Source organism: Podarcis liolepis (assembly GCF_965112155.1).
Source record: "Podarcis liolepis genome assembly, chromosome: 7".
NCBI lineage: Eukaryota > Metazoa > Chordata > Lepidosauria > Squamata > Lacertidae > Podarcis > Podarcis liolepis.
The window spans coordinates 73804778-73829525 of record NC_139561.1 but is presented as its reverse complement, the minus strand read 5'-3'; the positions used below and the strand labels follow the sequence as shown (position 1 = coordinate 73829525).

The 24748-nt window shown below is 45.7% G+C and overlaps 1 protein-coding gene across 1 annotated transcript in view; it reads right to left on the bottom strand.

Moving 5' to 3' along the window:
- Window positions 1-24748, bottom strand: part of NPHS1 (NPHS1 adhesion molecule, nephrin) — a 61026-nt gene that overhangs the window by 2205 nt on the left and 34073 nt on the right. Inside the window, exons 21-28 of the mRNA XM_083512287.1 lie at window positions 20328-20479; window positions 20091-20202; window positions 18180-18361; window positions 16752-16808; window positions 3158-3280; window positions 2338-2362; window positions 1542-1632; window positions 144-246 (exon numbers count right to left, since the gene is read on the bottom strand). Of these exons, the coding sequence (XP_083368413.1) occupies window positions 144-246; window positions 1542-1632; window positions 2338-2362; window positions 3158-3280; window positions 16752-16808; window positions 18180-18361; window positions 20091-20202; window positions 20328-20479 (845 nt within the window). The remainder of the gene's footprint in view (window positions 1-143; window positions 247-1541; window positions 1633-2337; window positions 2363-3157; window positions 3281-16751; window positions 16809-18179; window positions 18362-20090; window positions 20203-20327; window positions 20480-24748) is intronic.

Here is a 24748-nt window from a genome sequence, read left to right as displayed (position 1 = left end):
CGGAAAGTTGCCCAGATGGGAATGTCACCCTAGTGCTGAAACAGAGCACTGATATTTGGGATTTGCTGTGAATTCAGATTATGGTACTATGGCCTAGAGGAAAAAGTGGGCAGAGGAGAAATAACATGTCAGCACCCACCCACCTGTGACACTAGCATCCATCTCACTGTCAGTGTGGCGGCCTGGCTGGGACCAGCCCCTTGCAGTAGCCTCAGAGCCGGTCGATGTTGTCTTGGGAGAGCTGCCCTGCAGAGATAGCAAACCAACCAGCTCTATTCCCAGGAAAAAGGACTATATCTACTGCCTATATCAGGTCCATTGACCCCATCCATTGTCCCTACTTTGGTGGCTTCCAGCCATCTAACTTTCACACAGGGGACTTATCAGGTACTAGGCAGTTTTTCACTAGGAATCTATCAGAGCAGCTCAAAATCCTAAGAAGGTCTACTGTGATATTTTTTTAAAAAGCAACATCAAATTTCTCGCACTCCTATGAAGGTTGACCCTGATGGTGGAGAGCCTGGAAACCGTGGTCTACAACAGCCTTGGCCAACCTGATACTCTCTAGATGTTTTGGGACTGCAACTCCCATCAGCCCCAGCCAGCACTGCCATGCTGGCTTGGGTTGATGGGAGTTGTAGTCTAAAACATCTGGAGGGCACCTGGTTGGCGAAGGCTGGTCTATTGGGAGATGACTCTCTTTAGTATGAAACTATCTTGCTGCATTTTCTACCCTACAGTATTTTGCCTGTGTCCTCCTTGCCGCTGCATGGAACATGGTAACAGACCTTTGAATCTGTAAGTAAAATATTTTAAATTTACCCACACAAGTGGGTAACAAAGATTCATACATTTAATTGCCTCCCACAATTTGCGCTAAACTTCACTGTCTGGTGTAAATTATCACTATTACAGAAATTGAATTGACTGATGCAGAATTCTGAAGTCCCTGTAAAACTGACTGTGAATTGTACCCAACTAAGGGTGGAACCATTGAAATGAATGGGCCTACATTACTCATGTCCATTAATTTCAATGGGTGTCCTCCGAGTAGGACTAACATCGAACACAACCTTGTTGCGCAACACTGCAATGTTTACTTTTTCGGGGGCTGAAGCCTTGATGTTGAATGGGTGTTACCAGTGAGCAGAACCGGTTGCCTTTGTTTCAATGTCATGTTTGCCTCCCTTGGGGGGAAAAACAGCAAACTTAAAAAGAAGCTCTGGGAACAAAGGATAGAGCTGTTCCCCACCCCCACCCCAATGGATTTATTTTTCTTTGTGGTTGTTGTATTCCTGGACTCTTGTTGCCATGGTTGCTGCCTTTTGTACCAGCTTCTGCACCCATGCATCTCCAGACCATCTGCAGACCACAACAGGCAGTCTATATTCTCTGTATCATGAAAAATATCACCTACTAATCTCAGCCAAGGAAGATATTGCTGAAGGCACAAGTCTAGACCTGGCTGGGTTCTTTTCTGGTCCTACATGCTACCTGGATGTTGTACCCACAATTCCCAGGCCCCAGAGAGATGTGCTTACCTCAGAGCTGTGCTCCTCCAGCTGGGCTGGCCGTGTGCCGAGTTTCAGCCACTTGCTCACTGCGTAGTTGTTCCCAAATCTCACCTTTCCCCTGAAATAGCAACAACATTCTGGGGAGGGTGGTCAACTAGGGTGAATGGGGAATGCCCCAGTAATCTCAGTCTGCCTTCAGTCAGCCCCTGCCTGCCCGTCTTACTTACAACCAATCAGAGGGTGGCTCTTCCTCTTATTAGCTCCACCTCCAACTCTCATTGGCTCTGGATCCACCTACCAGTGGTTTCACCGCCTTCAATCCTCCGAGTCCTATTGAGCCGCTAGCTACCACTCAGTGCCCTATAAGCCTTTTCAGGCTATGGCACTGGTGTCTAGTGGTCAAAGCAGTTGATTTCCCCTAAAAGTTTTTTTTTTGGGGGGGAGGGAGATCTCCTGGGCCTTTAACAGCCACATAACCAGGAAAGAAAATTGGTCAGTGCATTGTCCCTCCAGACATGCTGCTGTGAAAGGTTTCACCTGAAGAGCTGTTCGATGGTGGAGACTGACTCTAAAGGTGGTGGAGGCATTTAAAGCAGAGGGTTGACCGCCACCAGTCAGGGATGCTCTGGTTGCATCCTGCATTGCAGAGCCTGAATTTAATGGGGTTAGGCTAGATGACTTCCACATCCCCTTCCAACTTGATGGTTCTAAGCAGCGTCTCCTAGTCTCACTGTTGCTACATGTGCAAAAGATAATTCTGGGGGAAGTGGTGGGCACTCCCCCCCCCCATGGCCTCCTTCCCTCCTGCCCTGTTAATACTTACTTGACTTCTTCTTGGGTTCCATCAACTGCAAGGAGAGAGAGAAACAAAAGAAGGGTCATACAAAGACAGCGGTGGGTGGGTGGGGGGAGTCAATGGAGTCCAACACTGTGGAAGGAGCAGCTCCCCAGTCCGAAAAAGTTACAACATTAAGGGGAAGGGGGTGAGTTTAGAGAAAATGCACATAAGGGAAATGGATGAGGGAAACTGGATTCAATGTGCATCCCAAGTAAGTCACACTTTCTGAAATAATCCCAAAGCAAAATGCAGTCATTCTTTGACATTCACCATTCACTGGATTTTGCAATACACCACGCAGGACATGGGTACAAAAATGCATGTACTGATGCAAAGTGTGTGCACAATGCATATATCCATGAAAATAATAGATTATTTTAAGGGAAATTCCTTTGCAAAAAATGTATATCTCAGGAACAAGGTCCGTAAACACAGGTGTCTATTAATATAAATTCACACGAAAATGCTGACGAATTATCATTTGGGCTTTAAAGTGACATCACAAGCTGATGTGAAAATAGGGAAAGCTGAACAGAAGACTGGGAAAATGAGAAATGGGGAGAACCTGAAGTGGACAGATTCACTCCTTGCTGGTGGGACATGATAGAGGTCTATAAAATTATGCAATGGCATGAAAAATGTGGATAGGGAGCAAAAACCTTTTTCATGTTATTAGAACTGGAGAGCCATCCAATGATTCTGAATTTACCTTCAGTGCCCAGTGTTTCCAGGGCTCTTATGCAGAGCAGACAGTGTGAATCTCCCCATGCCCCATTCCTTAGTAGTGAGCTATGGGTTTGCTTACCTTTGAGAGTTCGGACCTGTCGCCGGCAGAGTAAACAGCCCAGGAAGGACAAGTTGGAAACTATCAGAAGAACCCCTAAGGTGCTGAGGAGCCCAACAAGAGGAAGAGGCAGCAAAGGGCTCACTGGGGAAGAAGGAAAAAGTTTAAAAGGTGAGGGCACAGAGGAAAGCAGCTCCCTCGCCACCACCATGATGATGATGATGATGATGATGATGATGATGATGATGATGATAATAATAATGTATTATTTATACCCTGCCCATCTGGCTGGGTTTCCCCAGCCACTCTGGGCGGCTTCCAACAGAACACCAAAATACAATAACCTATTAAACATTAAAAGCTTCCCTAAACATGCAGTCCTCCTTTTACTGCAACCACCTCCATCGTTTTACTCCACCTCCATCGTTCTGCCAGGACACTGAGGTCCAGTGCTGAGGGCCTTCTGGCGGTTCCCTCGCTGCAAGAAGCCAAGTTACAGGGAACCAGGCCGAGGGCCTTCTCGGTAGTGGCACCCGCCCTGTGGAACGCCCTCCCACCGGATGTCAAAGAGGAAAATAACTACCAAACTTTTAAAGAACATCTAAAGGCAGCCCTGTTTATGGAAGCTTTTAATGTTTACTAGGCTATTGTATTTTAGTGTTTTGTTGGAAGCCGCCCAGAGTGGCTGGGGAAACCCAGCCAGATGGGCGGGGTATAAATAAATTATTATTATTATTATTATTATTATTATGAGGCATCAGGCATAAGCCTGCATTTTATTAATGTTTGATCAGGGCTTGTATATTAAAGAGAGGGCTTAGATTTTCAAATGTTTCATGCCAGGCAGAGAAAACCTTGGCCATTCTCCTAAGACAAGGGGCCCCCCCTTGATTGATAGCAGAAAACAATTCTCAAAGTCGTAAAAGCTGAAAATACAGACTAAGAGCAGGACATTGACCCTACATGTTACAGAAGATAACAAAGGCAGAGATAAATATAATTAGGAATGGGCAAATAGTAAAATGATACCATGGGCCTCTCTTAAACCTTGCGCTGTATTTTCTAAGGCCAGAGGCAAATGGGGAGAAGCATCTAGCTGACAGAAAAAGAGAGCATTTTTAGGAAATCTTCTAAAAACTGTTTCTTTCTTAAACTGAGAGAAAAGGCAACTGGCTTGGCTGGGGAAAAAGAAGCTTCTTCCTATTTTATTTTGAGGCTGGAAAGGAGGGTGAAAGGGGGAGGTGTAAACTAAAGAGCCTTCTTTAAAAACTGTTTTTTTACTGAGTTCCTTCCTTTCTACTTTGAGAAGCTTTATTCTTTTAAAAGGTTACCTATGATAATGTATGAAATATATTAGCTTAAATATATTGGCTTAAATGTAATTATGCAAAGGATTTAACAAATGCTAGAAGAGTTGTATTTATCTTGAAATTAAGTCAGCCACCAGCCCAGCCCTCTTGCCAGACAAGAAGACGCCATCCAAGCAGTCTTTGATATATAGCTGTCAGACATTTGTTTAGAAACCTTCAAATGAAGTAGATCTTTCAATGTTGATGTGAAACTCAAGATCCTTGACATATGTTTAAGATAAAAATTTAAGATTAACCATTTGTTTTAGAAGGCAATAGGGCAAGGAGGGCAAGAGGTGAGCTGGTAATTAAGATTCCATGTAAGATATATTATTACTTATTTGTCATTTATATATAGCTCTTTGTCCTCCATATAAGGACAGGAGGATATGGGTGTATCTTTTTGTGATTGGTTCTAGCAATCAGCCAATAGGAAATCCAACCAGGCTGATTGGACAGAGGCAGCCCAAGGAGGAGCAAAGGGGGCTGGATTAAGGGAATATAAGTGCTGGCCATAATGGCAGGAGGCCAGGCCAGAGCTTGGTAACCATATACCACTGTGCCTCTCATTTATTTGTCTGACAAATAAATAATTATTTTAATTTCTCTATTGCTGCGTTGAATATTTCATTCCAGCTAAGCGTTAACCACAAGCAGGGTGCTACATTTTATGGTGCGCCTGTGACTCGGATAAGTGGTCTGCTGGAACGCAGCCCCTTCGCCCTATTGGGCAGGGTACAAGAGAGAGGATCTCTAAACTGCTTACCCAGCGCGCACTGGGAAAAATTTTTCCAGGGGGAACGCAGAAGTCTCGTCTGTCTGATACCCTGCTCACTGGCGGCGACGGACCGGGGGGAAACGGAACCAACCAAGGGTAAGTGCACAAAGGGATTTTTGGCCCTCCAATTAATTGGGAGGAAGAGAAGTCTTGATCAAACTTCTGCGTCTCAGTAAGTGGGAACTGAGTACGCTAGGTGGTTGGATACATCAGATGGTGGTCTGGTGGGGGAAAAGGGAAAGTTGGGAGGTAGTGTGTGGTGAAGTATCTAGCGCATTGTATGTGTGAGAAAGTACAGAGCAATCTGTAGCTGACCTGAGTGTGGAGTGGGTAGTACTTCGGTTCCCAGTGAGGCGACTCCATCTGGGCAAGGAAACCCACGAAGCGTGTGTGTGAGTGACTGAGTGGATACTTCACAGGGCCATACAATGGGAGTTGGGGGTTCAAAAGGGGAAAATACACCTCTTGAATGTATGTTAAATAATTTTAAGAAAGCCTTCTCAGGGGCGTATGGAGTCAAAATGACGCCAGAGCGCCTGAGAACGTTATGTGAATTAGAGTGGCCGAAGCAAAATACTGAATGGCCATCTCAAGGAACCTTTGATATAAATTTAGTAAGCAAACTTTGGTCTAACATCGCCAAAGAAACTGGAGGGTGCCCAGAACAATTTTCATATATAGATTCCTGGCTGAGCACATTAAATAAAAATCCTCCATGGATAAGGGAATGCAAAGTCCAACGATGCAAATTATTGGCTGTAAAAGCCGAAGCTAGGAAAGGAATCTTGCCAAATAAACTCAAACCCATTTTTGAGGGACCAGAGGAAGAGCTGCTTCCACCTCCACCCTATGCTCCACATCGAAGGGAGCCTAATCCAAACACTCCACCAGTTGTAACCCCAAGGCAAGAAAGTGGAATGAATAATGGGGCTGGAGTCACAGAACTTGATTCCTTGATAGATTATGATAAATATCTTCAGGAGGCATTGGAGTCCTATAATAAAGCCCAAGCAGAAGTGGTTATTCCATCTGTGAGTCCCAGTAGAACTCCATCTACAGTCTCTTTTAGTGAAACAACTGATTGCCTACCCCAAACTCCTGTACATCCAAATCCTAGAGAATTATTACAGAAGTTACAGGGAGACCTTAATCGGTCAGCAAGCAATACAGCCAGGCGTATAAGGCTGCTAAAAGAACGCCTTGGGACAAATACCATCCCCTATGATTTGAGGCCCCTAGAGCAAAGCGAAGAGAAAGATCACGTAGTAGCCCCTCTCAGAAGAGTATTTGATGCCCTTGAGGAGCCTGTGCTGGTTAACGGGCAACTCGGACCACGGCCACCTCGAACTTCAACCCTCCAGTACATTCCATTCACAACTACGGATCTGATGAATTGGTAAACACACACCCCATCTTTCGCAGAAAAACCTCAGGCTATGATGGACTTGGTGACTTCAATAATAAATACTCATAGTCCTACTTGGACAGATTGCCGCCAGCTCCTGAATACTCTGTTCACCACTGAGGAAAGGAGAGACATAATTGAAAAGGCACAGATATATTTGCGTGAGCAGGCCAGAGTGGGAAATATTTTTAATGTTGACCATCATCTCCAAGACAACTTTCCCTTGGAAGATCCTAATTGGGATCCAAACAATGCAATTCACCTGGCCAGGCTTACCACCTATCGCCAGACGCTTGTGCAAGGTATCCGCAGGGCATGCCAGAAGCCCACTAATATGTCTAAAGTCTCAGAAGTAGAACAGAAACCAAATGAGAGTCCAGGAGACTTTTTAGAGAGGCTGCAAGAAGCCTATCGTATATGGACTCCTTTTGACCCTGAAGCCCCTGAAAACAGCAGAATGATTACTGCTACATTTGTGGCCCAGTGCGCTTCTGACATTCGTAAGAAAATTCAGAAATCAGAAGGATGGGAAGGGATGCTGATGAGCCAAATTATGGCCATTGCACGCCGAGTTTATCGGAATAGGGATGAGGCTGAGAAACAAGAGAAGAAGAAGTGGCAGAAGGAAAAGATGGTAATGCTGGCCACAGCAGTGAAGCAAGACTACCGCCCCTTAAATGGAGGAAGAGGGCGGGGAAGGAATCCACCACTGGGAAGGAATCAATGTGCGAATTGCAAGAAGGAGGGTCATTGGAAGCGGGAGTGTCCTGAACCCCTGAGGTTGGAAGAAGTACGCCCAGGCCCAGGCCCAGGCTCCGGCCCAAGAAACCAGGGACGGGGACGGGGAATGATCCGAGATGGAAGATATCAGAGACCTGGACAAGGACAGAGTAGAGACAATTTCATTGGACTGGCAGAGGAGGATTTTACCCAAGACTAGGAAAGACCGGACTCCATAAAGTTAGGCTTCCAGGAGCCCACGGTCACGATTCAATTAGGAAGCCATTTAATAGACTTTATGATTGATACTGGGGCTGAATACTCAGTACTCCCAGAACTATTGCAGAAAAAGGCATCCAAAAGTGTAGTCATTAAAAGTGCCACTGGTCAGTCAGCTAAGAGGTCTTTCCTCCAACCTTTGGAATGCCAGATTGGGGGACATCGTTTAACCCATCAGTTTTTGTATATACCTGAGTGTCCAATACCTCTCTTAGGTAGAGATATGCTGTCCAAATTGCAGGCCCAAATCACCTTCACTCCTCGAGGTCCAGAAATGAAACTGCCATCAAAGGCAGCAGGAATAATTTCCCTCTCAGTACCTAAGGAACAATCATGGCGCCTAATGTCAGCCCTGCAAGTCCAACCCACATTGGATACAGAGTTAAACAAGCTCCTCCGAACTCTACAGGTGCCACCAGGAGTATGGGCCGAAAATAGCCCACCAGGAATGGCCAAGAATATAGCTCCAATTGTAGTAACCTTAAAACCTATGGCTACCCCTGTATCTGTAAAGCAATATCCTTTACCCCGGCGAGCAGCAGAGGGCATCCAGAAACATTTGGACCGCCTATTAAAATATGGTCTGCTTAAGCCCTGCCAATCAGAATGGAACACACCCCTTTTGCCTGTTCGAAAACCTGGGACAGATGAATACAGGCCAGTGCAGGACTTGAGGCTCGTAAACCAGGCTATCGAGACCTTGCACCCAAATGTACCAAACCCATACACCCTGCTGAGTTTGATCCCACCAGAAGCAACATTTTTTACTGTATTGGACTTGAAAGATGCATTCTTCTGTTGCCGGCTGGCACCACAGAGCCAACCTATATTTGCCTTCCAGTGGGAAGACCCTTTGACAGGAACAAAAGGCCAGCTAACCTGGACAAGATTGCCCCAGGGATTCAAAAATTCCCCAACTTTATTTGGCACTGCCTTGGCGAAGGATCTAACAAGTTACCCCTCAATACCTGGAGAAAAGGTGGTTCTGCAATATGTAGATGACCTTATACTAGCAGCAAAGGATTTTGAGACCTGTAAAGAAGGTACAGAGGAACTGCTCCACTTGCTCTGGGAAGCTGGCTACCGAGTTTCCCAGAAAAAGGCACAGTTATGTTTAGAAAAGGTCAAATATTTGGGCTTTGACATCTCACACCAACAACGAGCATTGAGGCCAGAGAGGAAAGAAGCTATTTGCCTTATCAAGGAACCTACCACAAGGAAACAACTCAGAGGATTCCTGGGAACAGCAGGGTTTTGTAGACTATGGATACCTGATTTCAGCAGTCTGGCCAAGCCCTTACATAAGAGCACTCGAGGTGCAGAAAAGGACCCATTCGTATGGGGACCTGAGCAGCAACAAGCCTTTTTAGTTATCAAACAACGACTTATGGAGGCCCCAGCCCTTGGACTGCCTAATTCGGAAAAACCCTTTCAGCTGTATGTACATGAACAGAATGGGATTGCAGCGGCAGTCCTGACCCAGAGATTAGGAAGTTGGAACCGTCCAGTAGCTTATTTGTCAAAACAATTGGACTCAGTAGCAAAAGGATGGCCTCCATGCCTAAGGGCAGTAGCGGCCACTGCAAGCCTTGTCAAAGAAGCTGATAAATTTACCTTCGGCCAGACGATGTATGTGAATGTACCTCATGCTGTTTTGACACTCATGGAATATAAGGGTAGTTATTGGCTAACGAACCCAAGGATGGCTAGGTACCAAGGCCTATTGTGTGAAAATCCCAGGATTCATCTACGAGTAGTGAATATGCTCAATCCAGCGACTTTGCTGCCCCTACCAGAGGTAGATGATGAAGAATCACATGATTGTCTCCAAATAATGGATGAAGTTTATTCCAGTAGACCCGATCTGAAAGATGAACCATTGAAAAATCCAGATGTTGTATATTATACTGATGGTAGCAGTTACCTGCATGAAGGTGCCAGACGAGCAGGATATGCTGTGGTCACCAATGAGGAAGTTGTGGAAGCTGAAGCTTTGCCTGCTGGCACCTCAGCACAAAAAGCTGAACTTATAGGTTTAACTAGAGCTCTGCAATTGGCAGCCGGATGTAAGGCAAACATCTATACTGATTCTAAATATGCCTTCTTAACCCTGCATGCACATGGTGCTCTATGGAAAGAAAGAGGTCTAATAGGAGCCCACGGGAAGGCCTTGAAATATGGACCTGAAGTAGAAATCCTGTTAGAAGCAGTATGGGCTCCAGAACAGATTGCTGTAATGCACTGCAAAGGTCATGGACGAGGAAGGGATCCAATAACCAGAGGAAATCATGCTGCTGACAAAGCAGCCCGAGAGGCAGCCCAAAAGCCTGTGGGAGGATTTATAGCAGCCCTCATACCAGAGGTAGTTCCAGAAGAAGTTAAACCTCACTATACCCCAGAAGAGAGGAAGTGGGCTGAACAGGAAGGAGCAGTTGTGAAGGACGGTTGGATGATCCTGCCGGACAATAGGATTTATGTACCTCATCATCTAGCAGGCACAATTGTAAGAAATTATCATGAATCTACTCACCTTGGCGGTACTGCAACCAGAGAGAGTCTCAGTCGGAAGTTGTATATTATTAACCTATCACAATTAGCAACTTGCATTTCACAGAAATGTGTTCTTTGTGCTAAAAACAATCCCAGGCAGGGACCGGTACAACCTCCTGGAATCCAACATGTGGGATATGTCCCCATGGAAAGCCTAATTGTGGACTTCACAGAGCTGGTCCCTTCTAAGGGATTCAAGTATCTCCTTGTGTTTGTAGATACTCTTACCGGATGGGTTGAAGCTTTTCCCACCCGAACTGAAAAGGCACGAGAGGTAACTAAGAGACTCCTCACTGAATTGATCCCGAGGTTTGGATTACCTAGATGCATTGGAAGTGATAATGGGCCAGCGTTCATTGATCAAGTAGTACAAGAAGTATGTCGAGTCCTACAAGTGAAATGGAGACTGCATGCAGCCTATAGGCCTCAGAGTTCAGGGAAAACTGAAAGAATGAATCGGACTCTGAAAACCCAATTGGCAAAATTAACCCAGGAAACGGGATTGGGATGGGTAGATGTGTTACCCATAACACTGTTTCGTGTTCGGTGTGCACCCACAAAAAGACTTAAGTTGTCACCTTTTGAGCTCCTGTATGGGAGACCGCCCTCCTTTGTTCAGGATATTCCAGCTGATCTTAAACAAATAGGAGACCATGTGACACAGGGACAAGTGCAATCTCTCTCCCGTGTTTTTGTTTCTCTTAACAGGTGGGTCCTCGAGCGCACGCCGTGCAGCATTGCCGAGCCGATTCATCAGTTCCAGGCTGGCGATAGCGTATGGGTGAAAGAGTGGAAACGTGATCCACTTGCACCTAAGTGGCGTGGACCTTACACCGTCTTGCTCTCTACTCCAACAGCGGTGAAGGTAGCTGAGGTGACCCCCTGGATTCATCACTCTCGTTTGAAGAAGTCCGAAGGCAGTTGGACGTGCAAAGGTGACCCCTCTAATCCTCTTAAACTGACTCTCTCCAAAAACCCCTGTATCTAGCCCTACCGGGAACGGGCTAGGTCACGGGCAACATTAGACGACCGGCCTGCTGCAGCCACAACCTGGAAGCTGGCTGACCTGCGCACGCCTGAAGCTTGAGGAGCATCTGAACCAGCGATTGTGAAAGGAAAGATTCTCTTATACAATTAATTGACTGCCCCCCCCCTTTGTGGAACAATTATCAGAGATATTACTCATTGGGGATCCTCGGGATATATGTTTTGGTCTTGGTGGTTCCCCATTCCTGTCACTGGGGGAATTATATTGGGACTAATATTTATTTGCTATCACAATAAGGTAATCTTTTGTGGAAGGAATGCATATGCTAGACATCAACATGATTCTATTATTAATCCTGATCCCTTGGGAAGGGGAAGGGTCCTTGAATCTGGCCAAATTGACTAAATATGGATTCCGCCATGACCACAATATGTGGGTAGGTTTAGCTGAAATGGTAGCCAATGTTGCAAATAGGACCAATTGCCTTGTTTGCTCTCTTGGGCCAGATGATTCAGAGGGAGGTATGCCCTTATTACCGATACCATTAGATGCCATTGGTATGGTAAGCGAAATACCACACCAAACAGAATTACAGAATTTCAACGGATGGAACTCAACTAAACCATTACGAGTTATACCTGTACAAGGGGAATTCTGTGTACATAAATCATCAGATGCAGCTGATTCTACCATGATAGGCTCTTCTCATTGTCACTATACTTGGGATAATATTAAGAATACCTGGGCACACGATACTACCTATCGAACTCGGAATGCCTTGCCCTGTGCACCTCCTTTTATTCATGCATGGAAAGTGGTATGGAACATAACTGTGACAGAAAAAGGCAATCTAACATACTGCACTGTGAACTCTCTACCTCTTCTGATATTTCGCCTTCTGTACTCCACGTACCAAAAACCTCAGACCCGATGGTTGTGGTGGATATGTGGAGAATGGGCATACAAGAAACTCCCCTCCAAATGGAGTGGGACTTGTTTCCTGGGATGGGTATTACCACCAATGTGGATTATGCCTACTAATTTGGCCAAGCGTACACGAAGAAACGCTGATATTTCTCATATAGCAGGAGGAAGTACCCAAAGTTGGAGCGGTACTGATGATTGGCCACCAGAGCGCATTATAGCCTATTATGATCCTGCCTCCTGGAATCCTGGTGAGCTCATACAAGGGGCACGGGATCCTATTTATAATCTAAACAGAATAATTCGATTGCAAGCAGTAGTGGAACTTGTAACCAATGCAACGGCCCAGAGTTTGAGACTTATTGCACAACAGTTGGATGAAAGTAGAGCCGCCATTTTGCAGCTGAAAATGGGAATGGATTATGTACTTGCCAAGCAGGGAGGCCTATGTGGAGTCTTGAACATGACAGGGAATGCCTGTTGCTTTAACATTTCAGATAATGGTGAGGCAATCCGTGTGTTGGCCACAAAGATGGAGAATATAGCACATGTCCCAGTACAAACATGGGAAGGATGGGATATGGGATGGCTCACCAATTGGTTACCTAATGTCACAGGACTCAAAGGGATATTATTGTCTTGCTTGTTTTTCTTGACAGTAGTGGTAATGGTTTTATGTATGATGCCATGTATCATTTCATGTTTTAGAAGTACAATTAGCAAGATGGTTTCAAATGAAACTCTACCTCATATCATGGCCCTATACAGAGCTTTACCTCAGGAATATGATGAAGGTCAAGCTATCAAGGACACTTGGGACGAAGGTCCTTGAGCTTGAAAGGGGGGAATGAGGCATCAGGCATAAGCCTGCATTTTATTAATGTTTGATCAGGGCTTGTATATTAAAGAGAGGGCTTAGATTTTCAAATGTTTCATGCCAGGCAGAGAAAACCTTGGCCATTCTCCTAAGACAAGGGCCCCCCCCTTGATTGATAGCAGAAAACAATTCTCAAAGTCGTAAAAGCTGAAAATACAGACTAAGAGCAGGACATTGACCCTACATGTTACAGAAGATAACAAAGGCAGAGATAAATATAATTAGGAATGGGCAAATAGTAAAATGATACCATGGGCCTCTCTTAAACCTTGAGCTGTATTTTCTAAGGCCAGAGGCAAATGGGGAGAAGCATCTAGCTGACAGAAAAAGAGAGCATTTTTAGGAAATCTTCTAAAAACTGTTTCTTTCTTAAACTGAGAGAAAAGGCAACTGGCTTGGCTGGGGAAAAAGAAGCTTCTTCCTATTTTATTTTGAGGCTGGAAAGGAGGGTGAAAGGGGGAGGTGTAAACTAAAGAGCCTTCTTTAAAAACTGTTTTTTTACTGAGTTCCTTCCTTTCTACTTTGAGAAGCTTTATTCTTTTAAAAGGTTACCTATGATAATGTATGAAATATATTAGCTTAAATATATTGGCTTAAATGTAATTATGCAAAGGATTTAACAAATGCTAGAAGAGTTGTATTTATCTTGAAATTAAGTCAGCCACCAGCCCAGCCCTCTTGCCAGACAAGAAGACGCCATCCAAGCAGTCTTTGATATATAGCTGTCAGACATTTGTTTAGAAACCTTCAAATGAAGTAGATCTTTCAATGTTGATGTGAAACTCAAGATCCTTGACATATGTTTAAGATAAAAATTTAAGATTAACCATTTGTTTTAGAAGGCAATAGGGCAAGGAGGGCAAGAGGTGAGCTGGTAATTAAGATTCCATGTAAGATATATTATTACTTATTTGTCATTTATATATAGCTCTTTGTCCTCCATATAAGGACAGGAGGATATGGGTGTATCTTTTTGTGATTGGTTCTAGCAATCAGCCAATAGGAAATCCAACCAGGCTGATTGGACAGAGGCAGCCCAAGGAGGAGCAAAGGGGGCTGGATTAAGGGAATATAAGTGCTGGCCATAATGGCAGGAGGCCAGGCCAGAGCTTGGTAACCATATACCACTGTGCCTCTCATTTATTTGTCTGACAAATAAATAATTATTTTAATTTCTCTATTGCTGCGTTGAATATTTCATTCCAGCTAAGCGTTAACCACAAGCAGGGTGCTACAATTATTATTATTATTATTATTATTACCAGGAGAAAGGACCCCAAAATCTTGAAACTCCCTCACCCATGAGTTAGAATCTCCTTCCAGATTCTTAAAAGTCAAAATTAATCCCACAATAGAAGAAGAGTTTGGATTTGATATCCCGCTTTATCACTACCCTTAGCAGTCTCAAAGCGGCTAGCATTCTCCTTTCCCTTCCTTCCCCACAACAAACACTCTGTGAGGTGAGTGTGGCTGAGAGACTTCAAAGAAGTGTGACTAGCCCAAGGTCACCCAGCAGCTGCCTGTGGAGGAGCGGGGAAGCGAACCCAGTTCACCAGATTACGAGTCTACCGCTCTTAACCACTACACCACACTACCTGTCAGCAAATAGCCTTTGCTGTGCACAGCAGATTTGGACAGAACTGTTAGGGCTGGCTGTACCATGAGACATTACTCGGGCAGCGTATCCCGAGGAACAGAGCAGGATGGGAGAAAGCAGAGCTGTCCCATTGTCATGTGCTGGCCCTAGGAATAGTTTTACTGCAGCCTTCCTGCTGTCTGCCCCTCTTCCCCCCAAACCTGAGTGTCTCATATACTCCAGCTGAGGAGAGGGAGAGGGCACAGGTTTGAAAGAAAAGCTTTTTTTTTCCTTAAGGGAAATTAAAACTACACTGGTTTGCAAAGTGGTATGATAATGCGCTAAGTGATACAAGTGGAGAAGAGAGAGAATTTTGATTTCATTTGCATTTCAGTGAGAAACTGCCTACATACCAAAACGATATATTATAGGAAAGTGTGCATATAAATGCATATATTCATGAAAGCACATACAAAATGCATTGTGCTGGGGGAAATCACTTGCAAAGATGTGTAGGCTGGTTAAAACCGCATGCAAAAATATGCTTGCTAGGGTTGCCGTTTTTCGGAGAGCCGAAAAGAGGACTCATTTGCCGACTTCTGCTTTTAACTATGGGTTGCTATGATGACTCTCAATTTACACACCCGGGAAAAAGAGGACATGTCCTGGAAAAAGAGGATATATGGCAACCCTATGAGAAATCTGCACTGAAACCCTTACACGTTTTCACGTGGAATTCAGTATTTTTTAGAAAAATCTCGAATGGCTGCAGAAAGGTGGAGAAGTACATTTAGGGTCAGAAAAATGAGAAACTGAGAGAAACCAAAATTGACAGATTCATCCATTCCTAGACTAATGACTGGTTTATTATTTAAAAAAAGTTTCCTGCTGGTGCCAGCGAGGAGGTTTGCCAACTGACCATACAGTCTGGTGTGGCCTGCTTCTGTGCTTTTAATCTGTGTGTGACCTACAGAAATCGCCACGGGACATTTTACACAGTATGGAGCATTGTCACTTGCTAATGTCTACAGTTCCCAAAACTGCCTGGGGGGAGAGGAGCAGGTGCTGCTGAAAACGCTGGCAAACCTAGCCAACATACTTGCATTTCCACATCCCGCACAGTAGACTCTGATCAACCATTGATCCATTATCTGGCAAAAGCAACCAGTAAAAAAGATTGAAGAGTGCCTGGAAAATGCAATATCCCTGCAACAGGCTCACCGCCTCGAGCGTATTGACGGAGCGTGCACATCAAATGGAAACTTTTACACATTCATTGTGCAATAAACTAAATGTGCCAGAAGCCGTATGCAATCGACAATCAAAGCTGTTTGTACTCGGTGCCAAAATGAAACCGAAAGCAAAATCCAAATTGCAGAGAGAGGGAGAGAGAAGACCTGGAAAAATATCAGCATTGTGTCTTTGCAAATTTTCTATTGTTCTGCTTCTATACTAAACACTGGGGACATCACAGGCCTCAGGCTTCAGCTGCTAAGCTCTTCTCTCACTCAGGCTCCCTCTGCATTCCAAAATATTCCTGTGTACAGTGCTACCTCGGGTTACATACGCTTCAGGTTACAGACTCTGCTAACCCAGAAATAGTACCTCGGGTTAAGAACTTTGCTTCAGGATGAGAACAGAAATTGTGCTCCAGCGGCGTGGTGGCAGCAGGAGGCCCTATTAGCTAAAGTGGTGCTTCAGGTTAAGAACAGTTTCAGGTTAAGAACAGACCTCCGGAACGAATTAAGTACGTAACCAGAGGTACCACTGTATTACCATTGTACGGCAAACCTATCTCTGTAGACTAGAAACATAGGTTTGCATCTGTTGCTGTTTTAAGGAACACAGTGGTTGTTGGGATACTGACTGCTGTATCACACACCGACATTTTGACTTGAGAAATTCAGCAATTGTTAATAGATAACTACAGGTGGAAGGTACTCTGAGGATCATCCAATCCAACCCCCTGCAATGCAGGAAGATGCAGCCGTCCCTTATGGGGACTGAACCTGCAACCTTGGCATTACCAGCAGCAAACTCTAACCAACTGATCTATCCATACATTCAGCCCTGACTGCAACAGAGCATCAAGGCAGAGAGGGCCACAGCAGGAAATGGCTGTATCAACAACATGGACTTCAACTCTACTAGTTGTTAACATTTTTGTACCTGGTTCAGGTAGAGATGGTGTTTTGGGTTCTCTGTCAATTGGTTCTTCCTCACTCCCTAGAAGAGAACACATTAAACCACGATGGAACATAGTGTCCAGATTCTGATAGCATCAGAACAGCACAATTTGCCTAATACAAGGATGGTCATATCAATGTGATGATATAGGCTGGGTCAGGAAGGGTAAGCAAAATCCCATACCTTCAGGAAAAAAGAATCGAAATCACAGAAATCTGCCACTTTCCAGTACTTGAATCACTGCTAACCCGCTCTTCTGTTGTGACCCAGCTCTACAGCATGCTTAGCATAACAGTTAATCCAGGATCGTTTTGCCACTCTGTTTCTCACTTATTACATGCTTATACTTTCCTTTAGGGATGCGGGTGGCGCTGTGGGTTAAACCACAGAGCCTAGGACTTGCTAATCAGAAGGTTGGCGGTTCGAATCCCCACGATGGGGTGAGCTCCCGTTGTTCGGTCCCTGCTCCTGCCAACCTAGCAGTTCGAAAGCAGGTCAAAGTGCAAGTAGATAAATAGGTACCGCTCCGGCAGGAAGGTAAACGGTGTTTCCGTGCGCTGCTCTGGTTTGCCAGAAGCGGCTTAGTCATGCTGGCCACATGACCCGGAAGCTGTACGCCTGCTCCCTTGGCCAATAAAGCGAGATGAGCACCGTAACCCCAGAGTCATCGCAACTGGCCCTAAGTCCCTTTACCTTACTTTCCTTTAGGAACTCAGAGTAGTTTACCTGACTCCCTCTCCACCCCTTCCCATTTTATTATCCTCACCGCAACCACAAGAGGCAGGCAAGATTGAGAGAGCAACTGGCGCAAGGTCAGAAATTGATCACTGGACAGAGATTTGAACCTGGATCTATCCGGTTCAAATGCAATGCTCAGTCTACTACACAGTCTACTACTACACTATTGCTTCTTGAAATGCAGGCCACTGTTAGGGAGAAAGTGGGAGTGGCGTTCAGAGCATGGGCAGCTTCAGCTGGAAGTGCCGATAAAAGGAGCACTTCCATTTTCACTTTTTGCAGACGACTGACTAACAAGTGCTGTCTGCAAGCTGCTGCGTCATGGCTGCTGATAGACTGTGTCTGCCTACATCGTTGCTAAAGAGAAAGAGGGACTGAAACATTACAGCTGTTGCTATAATGATTGTAAACAGTGCTACCGTGATGCGTTTATGACCAATCAAGCAATAAATCACTTGACTGAGTTTTACGGCGTCTCTGAGTGTTTTTTCTCAAGGTGTAGCTTCAGTTGCTGACCACTGCTTCCAGAAACTCTGCTAAATGGTTGAAAGCTTCTAACGAGGTGCCTACACACAAGTATACTCACGCAGTGAAAGTGTGGTTGAATGTGACCTTTAATAGCCACACCCTTGCGCTGGCTCCATCCTTGCTAAGCAGCAAGGTGCTTCTTACCTGTAGTGGTGACACTCAGTCCTGCCCCACCATCAGCAAAGTCACTTTCACCAAGGGCATTGCGGGCATTGACGGAGACATTGTAGATGGTGTTTGGGCGCAGGCCCATCAAGGTAAATGCAGGAGACTGCGGCGGGAAGACATCCACATACCTAAAGCTGGGAGCTGCTGGCCAGTGGTACCTGGATGGAAGTGGGCGAAAAAGAGACACAAGTGGAAAGTGTCATTTAATGTCCAACATCTCCATAAGAACATACAATCAGCCTGCTGGATGAGGCCTCTTTTAAAGCCATCCGAGTTGGTGGCCGTCACTGCCTCCTCCCTCCTTCCCATCGTAAAACTGATGTGGTACTTGGTTCAAGAAACATGCTCAGGTAAGTTATTTTGCTTTTCAGACAGATAGAGGAACACACAAGTGCAGTTCTGGCTTGCTTGTCCTGGCTACCAATCAGTCTCAAACCCAACTCAAAGGGTTGTTTTTGACCTCTGAAGCCTTGCATGGCTTGGGACCTCAAGGACCACTTTTTCACCATATGAACTACCTAATCCTGAGGTTGAGATTTAAGGCCCTTCTCTATGTGCTCCCTCCAAAAGATGTTTGGAGGGTGGTGTCAGGGAACTGACATCAGAGGCACGGGAGAAGGAGAGGGTCTCTGATTCTGCAGGAGAAGGTCCCAGCGCTAGGGGGAGACTCAGCTGGGAAGAAGGGGAAGGGAATAAGTGAAACACCAGGGATCCAGGAGAGCAACGGGACAGGGAGGTGCAGGGGCTCCAGGACTCTTCGTTGGATGTTAGTGAGGAGAGCCCAAGCACCCCGCTGCCCACGCCCACCCTGCGCAGGAGACTCCCGCGCAGTGAGAGGCGGAGACGATTGGGCGTCAAACAACTCTTATGTTGGCAGCGCTTTAAGAAACGCCCACAGACAGATTCTACGAGTGACTAAGGGCAGCCACGCTGAGATGGGCTGTGCAGTCCGGAGGGTTTAACCAGGCAAACTAATGCTCAAACGGAGCAGGATTGCGCACGAGTAACTCCCAACCACTACAGGTGGCGATGAGAGAATTCTCAGTTTGCATTTCTTGGTGCAGAAAGTATTGATCTGATGTGTAGAGGTCTTTCCTATTCTACTTCATTCAAGCTTCTCTGTGTGAAAGAAACAAGCAGAAGGTTCGTGATGTTTGGGTTATTCCTTCAGGGAAGCTGAGTACAGCTGGTTTACACTGGTTCTGTTATCTCTTTCAGTCAAGGTCATGCTGACTGCAATAATAGGCCAGAAGGAGCCTGGGTCTTCACTTTCTCTTTCTATCTCTCTTCCTTCTGGTGTGGTGTTCTGTATATAGTGTTAGGGTTTAGTCTTATATAAGTTATTGTAAGTTTAAGTTAAGTCTACTGCAACTGGATTTCTTATGGACTGTGCCAATCCTGAATGTATTGGATTTGTGACCATTATGCTCTTTTGCCTTCAGTAGCAGTAAAGCTCTGCTAGATGAAATACAATTGCCTCTGGTCTATTTTGGGGGAATCCTGCAACGTGTTTAAGTTGTTACTCTGCTAACGATACATTGGAATCTACTCTGGATCAATACTGAGTATTTTCTGCAGCATCCCCACTACTGTGGAATGCTTTCCCCAAGGAAGCTGCTCTGGAATCGACTTTGTCATCTTTCTGAAGCCAGACAAAGATATATTTACTTTTGATCTAATAGTGCAAGGGTGTACACTGTCATTTTGGCTTAATATTTTTTTTTTACCAAAGCTTATCCACAAGGGAGTCTTTGGAACTGTTAGGGAGCCAGGGGATCTCCTCACCAAACCGATTCCCATAGCTCCCTGTTTTAAACAACTGACCTGTTTCATTTTTAAAGATTCCCATTTGAGTAATGTTTGTGGCTTTTGCCAAATGACTCCTACCTGACACGAAAGCTTTGCTGAAGCCCTCCGTCGAAGCCAGGGCTCCACTCCAAAGCCAGCCAGTTGTGGGCAACACCTACAACCTTTAGGCCTGATGGTGGGTCAGGGCGGCCTGGTGAGAAAGAAATGAACTGTTTAAGAACTTGTAAAAAGGGATAGTGAGTCTTTGCCCCTCATATTCAGTTGATACACAAGCCAAGCCTACAGCTTAGATCTTAGCAGCCCATATGTCCTTACTGGTACTAAGTAGCTGGATGTCAAGGGTATCTGTGCCCAGTTCATTGCTGGCTGTGCAGGTAAAGGTGGCATAGTCAAGAATGGCGCTCACATTGGCAATGGTTAAGGTGCCGGTGTGCAGGGAGCCTTCATGTTCTGCAGCCGCAGTATACCTGGAAGAAGGTAATGACGGCAAGAGATCAGGTAGAAAAGAATAATAGAATCCTAGAATAGTAGACTTAGAAGGGACCACAAGGATCATCTAGTCCTCCAGGCATGAATTTGACAACGAGTGAGTGCCCAGGCTCTCCAGGGATATCTACTTACAAGACATCCACTCTGCCAGCTGGAATGCCAGGAGTTGCCAAACCTGCTGTTCATCCACCAAGTTTTCTGTGAGTCTTGCAGGTGACCAGGAGAAGTTCCCCACCCACCCAGCTTTCGGTCACTGCTCCCTTTACTATTCCTCAGCTACCCCTTTAAGAAATCATAGAGTTGGAGTGGTTTAGGTAGACTAGCGTGGGGCTCAAACCCACAACCCTGAGTCCCATGCTCTACCAACTGAGCTAGCTAGGCAGTCTCCTACCGACTGACAATCTTTCCAGATCTTTCGTAGAGGATAGCGGTATCAATGGCTACCAGCCACGATGGCTATGTTCTCCCTCCATAGTCATTGCTCCCTCAGTGCCAATTGCTGGGGGTCACAAGTGCGGGCCATTGCCGTTGCTCTAAGTTCCTGCTTGCAGGCTTCCTGTAGGCACCAGTTTGGCCACTGTGAGAACAGGATGCTAGGTGGGGGTTGGCCGTTGGCTGATGCAACAAGGGCTCTTCTCAGATTTGTACTTCAAGTTCAAAACACAAATGATATCTCGCCCATTGAAAACAGAAGCTGAAGGCAAGTTGCAATGTAATGAAGCACTCTGTCAATAAGAACACAAGGACTTCATTTTCTGCGGGGATGGAGATCAAGAGCTACTTTTGCAAAGAGAGAAGAGTGTGTCCTTCTGCGCTGCTTCTGTACTGCTGATTCCACCCCCCCCCCCTTATTTCTTAAGACTTCACTGTTAGATGTGTATTAAAGTCAGGGCTTTTTTTTCCAAGTTGGAGCTCAGTTCCGACACCTCTCATGTGGGCGCCATTGTCATTATAACAAGGGAAGGGTTTGTGGTGGAGTTCTGGCACCTCTTTTTCTAGAAAAACAGCGCTGATTTAGTTGTACCTGAGATGAGTAGGTAATAACTTAGCTTAGGAGAATCTGTATTTTAGCATCCATTCCTTATACTTATACAGTCATACTTCATGTTATGTCCGCTTCATGTTATGTTCCTTCAGTTTACGTCCCGCGGCGACCTGGAAGTACCGGAAAGGGTTTCGCCACTTGCGCATCCGCAGAGGCGCAAAATGACATCACACACATGCGCAGAAGCGGCGAATCGCAGCCCACGTGTGCACAGACGCGCCACTGCGGATTGCATTCCTTTCATGTTGCAAACAGGACTCCGGAACGGATCCCGTTCACAACCAGAGGTACCGCTGTAATTGCATTTGCATGTCAGAGCCCCCAAGCCACCCCCATGAGAATAACAACACAAGGGCACAGAATTTCAGGTTCATGTTAATGGGCGCGAGGCTGAAGGGGCGATTCAGCATCACGCCGTGGTTTAAATTGGCCCCAGCCACGCCCCCCCAAGCCGCCTTATTGGCCCCTTGGCTACCTGGCATGGCTGGGCCTCCCTAGTGTAAGGAAGGACACTGTCCTGCCACCACACTGAGGGGGAGGCTTGGTGGCACACCCGCAACGCATCCCCACAAAGAGGTGGAGCCGATTTATATAACTGGTTTGAGGATATTTTTGGTATCCTATAGATATAATGTTAATGGGACGCGGGTGGCACTGTGGTCTAAACCACTGAGCCTTGGGCTTGCCAGTCGGAAGGTCAGCGGTTCGAATCGCCACGACAGGGTGAGCTCCCGTTGCTCAGTCCCGGCTCCTGCCAACCTAGCAGTTCAAAAGCACGTCAAAGTGCAAGCAGATAAATAGCTACTGCTGCAGCAGGAAGGTAAACAACGTTTCCATGCGCTGATCTGGTTTCGGTGTTCCATTGTGCCAGAAGCAGCTCAGTCATGCTAGCCACATGACCCGGAAAAACTGTCTGCGGACAAACACCGGCTCCCTTGGCCTGTAAAGCGAGATGAGCACCACACCCCCAGAGTTGTGTGCGACTGGACTTAACTGCCAGGGGTCCTATACCTTTACCTTTTTTAGATACAGTCATACCTCGTGTTACGGATGCTTCAGGTTGCGCTTTTTCGGATTGTGGACCGCCGAAACCCGGAAGTATCGGTACGGGTTACTTCCGAGTTTCGGTGGCCACACATGCGCAGAAGCGCTAAATCACACTTCGTGCATGTGCAGAAGTGCCGAAACTCAACCCATGCGTGTGCAGACGCGCCACTGTGGGTTGCGAACGCTGCAGGTTGCGAACATGCATCCCGCACAGATCACGTTCGCAACCCGAGCGTCCACTGTATAATGTTATGTTTGCACATATATATATTTGTTATGTTCTATGTTGTGAACTAGGGGACGCAGGTGGCGCTGTGGGTTAAACCACAGAGCCTAGGACTTGCCAATCAGAAGGTCGGCAGTTTGAATCCCTGCAATGGGGTGAGCGCCCGTTGCTCGGTCCCTGCTCCTGCCCACCTAGAAGTTCGAAAGCACGTCAAAGTGCAAATAGATAAATAGCTTCCGGCGGGAAGGTAAACAGCATTTCCGTGCGCTGCTCTGGTTTCGCCAGAAGCGGCTTAGTCATGCTGGCCACATAACCTGGAAGCTGTACGCCAGCTCCTTCGGCCAATAAAGCGAGATGAGCGCCGCAACCCCAGAATCGGTCACGACTGGACCTAATGGTCAGGGGTCCCTTTACCTATGTTGTAAACTGCCCTGTAGTTTTTTTGACAAAGGGCAGTTTATAAATAATAATAATAATAATAATAATAATAATAATAATAATAATAATAGCCTTCTGGATCAGGCCAGTGCCCCATCTCATCCAGCCTCCTGTTTTTACAGTTGCCAGCCAGATGCCCAGGAGAAGCCAAAAGTAGGACCTGAGAATAGCAGCCTCCTTCTCTCACTCTGAGGTATCCAGCAAATGGCATTTGGAAGCACACAGCCTCCAGCAGTGTAGGTAGAGCAAAGACATCTGGGTTAGTAGCCAACAATAGCTCTTGCCCTTAAAATGCCTAAAGCAGGAAACAGGATAAAAATTGCTTCAAGGTTTAGGAGTGGAATTTGCCTGAAATGTTTTTTTTCAAAAAATAAATAAATAAAATAAAACCTCATTTTCAATTTATATATAAAGCATGAACTTACAGATAAGTGTTCTGGTTATTTTTAATTTCAGACATGCTTCATACTATTTATGGGTTATGGCTGACATTTAGCTGGAACAAATTAGACGCGTTAAGCTGCTCCACCCCCATTCTGCTATGCAAATCAGCACAGGAACATTAGTGGTATTTTAAACTTTTCCCAATTCAATGAGAACTGGGCCGGTTCCAGGTGACTACCAGACCTCTTGCCAGGTCTTCATTTGCTTCGACTGGCCAGCATCCATGTCAGAACAAACTTCAGGCCAGAACTGAATCTGAGCCAGAACTGAACTGAACATTTTTAGTACCACGGCTCCCATTATTCTCCTTCTGTTTCCCTACAGCAGGGGTGCAGCCCTTTGGATGTCTCTGGACTGCAGCTCCCATCATTCCTGACCATTGGCCATACTGCATGGGGCTGATGGGAGTTGGAGTCCAACAACACCTGCAGACCACAGGTTTTCCTTGCCCTCCCCCCTTCTGAGATGAAAACAACTCGGGTCGCATGAGCATCCCACACCCTCCCCTGAAAACAATGTGAGGGTCCTATACACATGCTCAAAAAACCTCGAGAACACCTGCCATCAACAGCATATAAATTTTCCCTTGGTTTTTTTGCTGGCCCAAATAGGACCAGCATAGATAGCTGGCTCAGGTGAATATCTGATGTTTCCTCCCTTTATGGTCTTGATTTGTGGGCTACACTAAAATGAGGCTGCATTTTAAGCTGTATTTTAAGCCGTATTTTAATTGTTTTTGTTTTTTTCTATTACGTTTTATTGTAATTTATATTTTGCGTTAGCCACCCTGAGCCCGGCCCTGCCCAGGGAGGGCAGGGTATAAATAAATTATTATTATTATTATTATTATTATTATTATTATTATTATTATTCCTTCTGCTGTGTCAGGACAGAGGAGCTTACTTTGGAGTAAGTGGAAGGGGAAGACAACAGAGGCCTGCAGGATGAAGGTGAACCCAGCCCTGCAAGCAAGGCAGTGTTCCCCAGGATTGGCGGAAGGATGCTTGTCCCTGGATGCTTGCCCCTGCAACACCTTCAAATCAAACA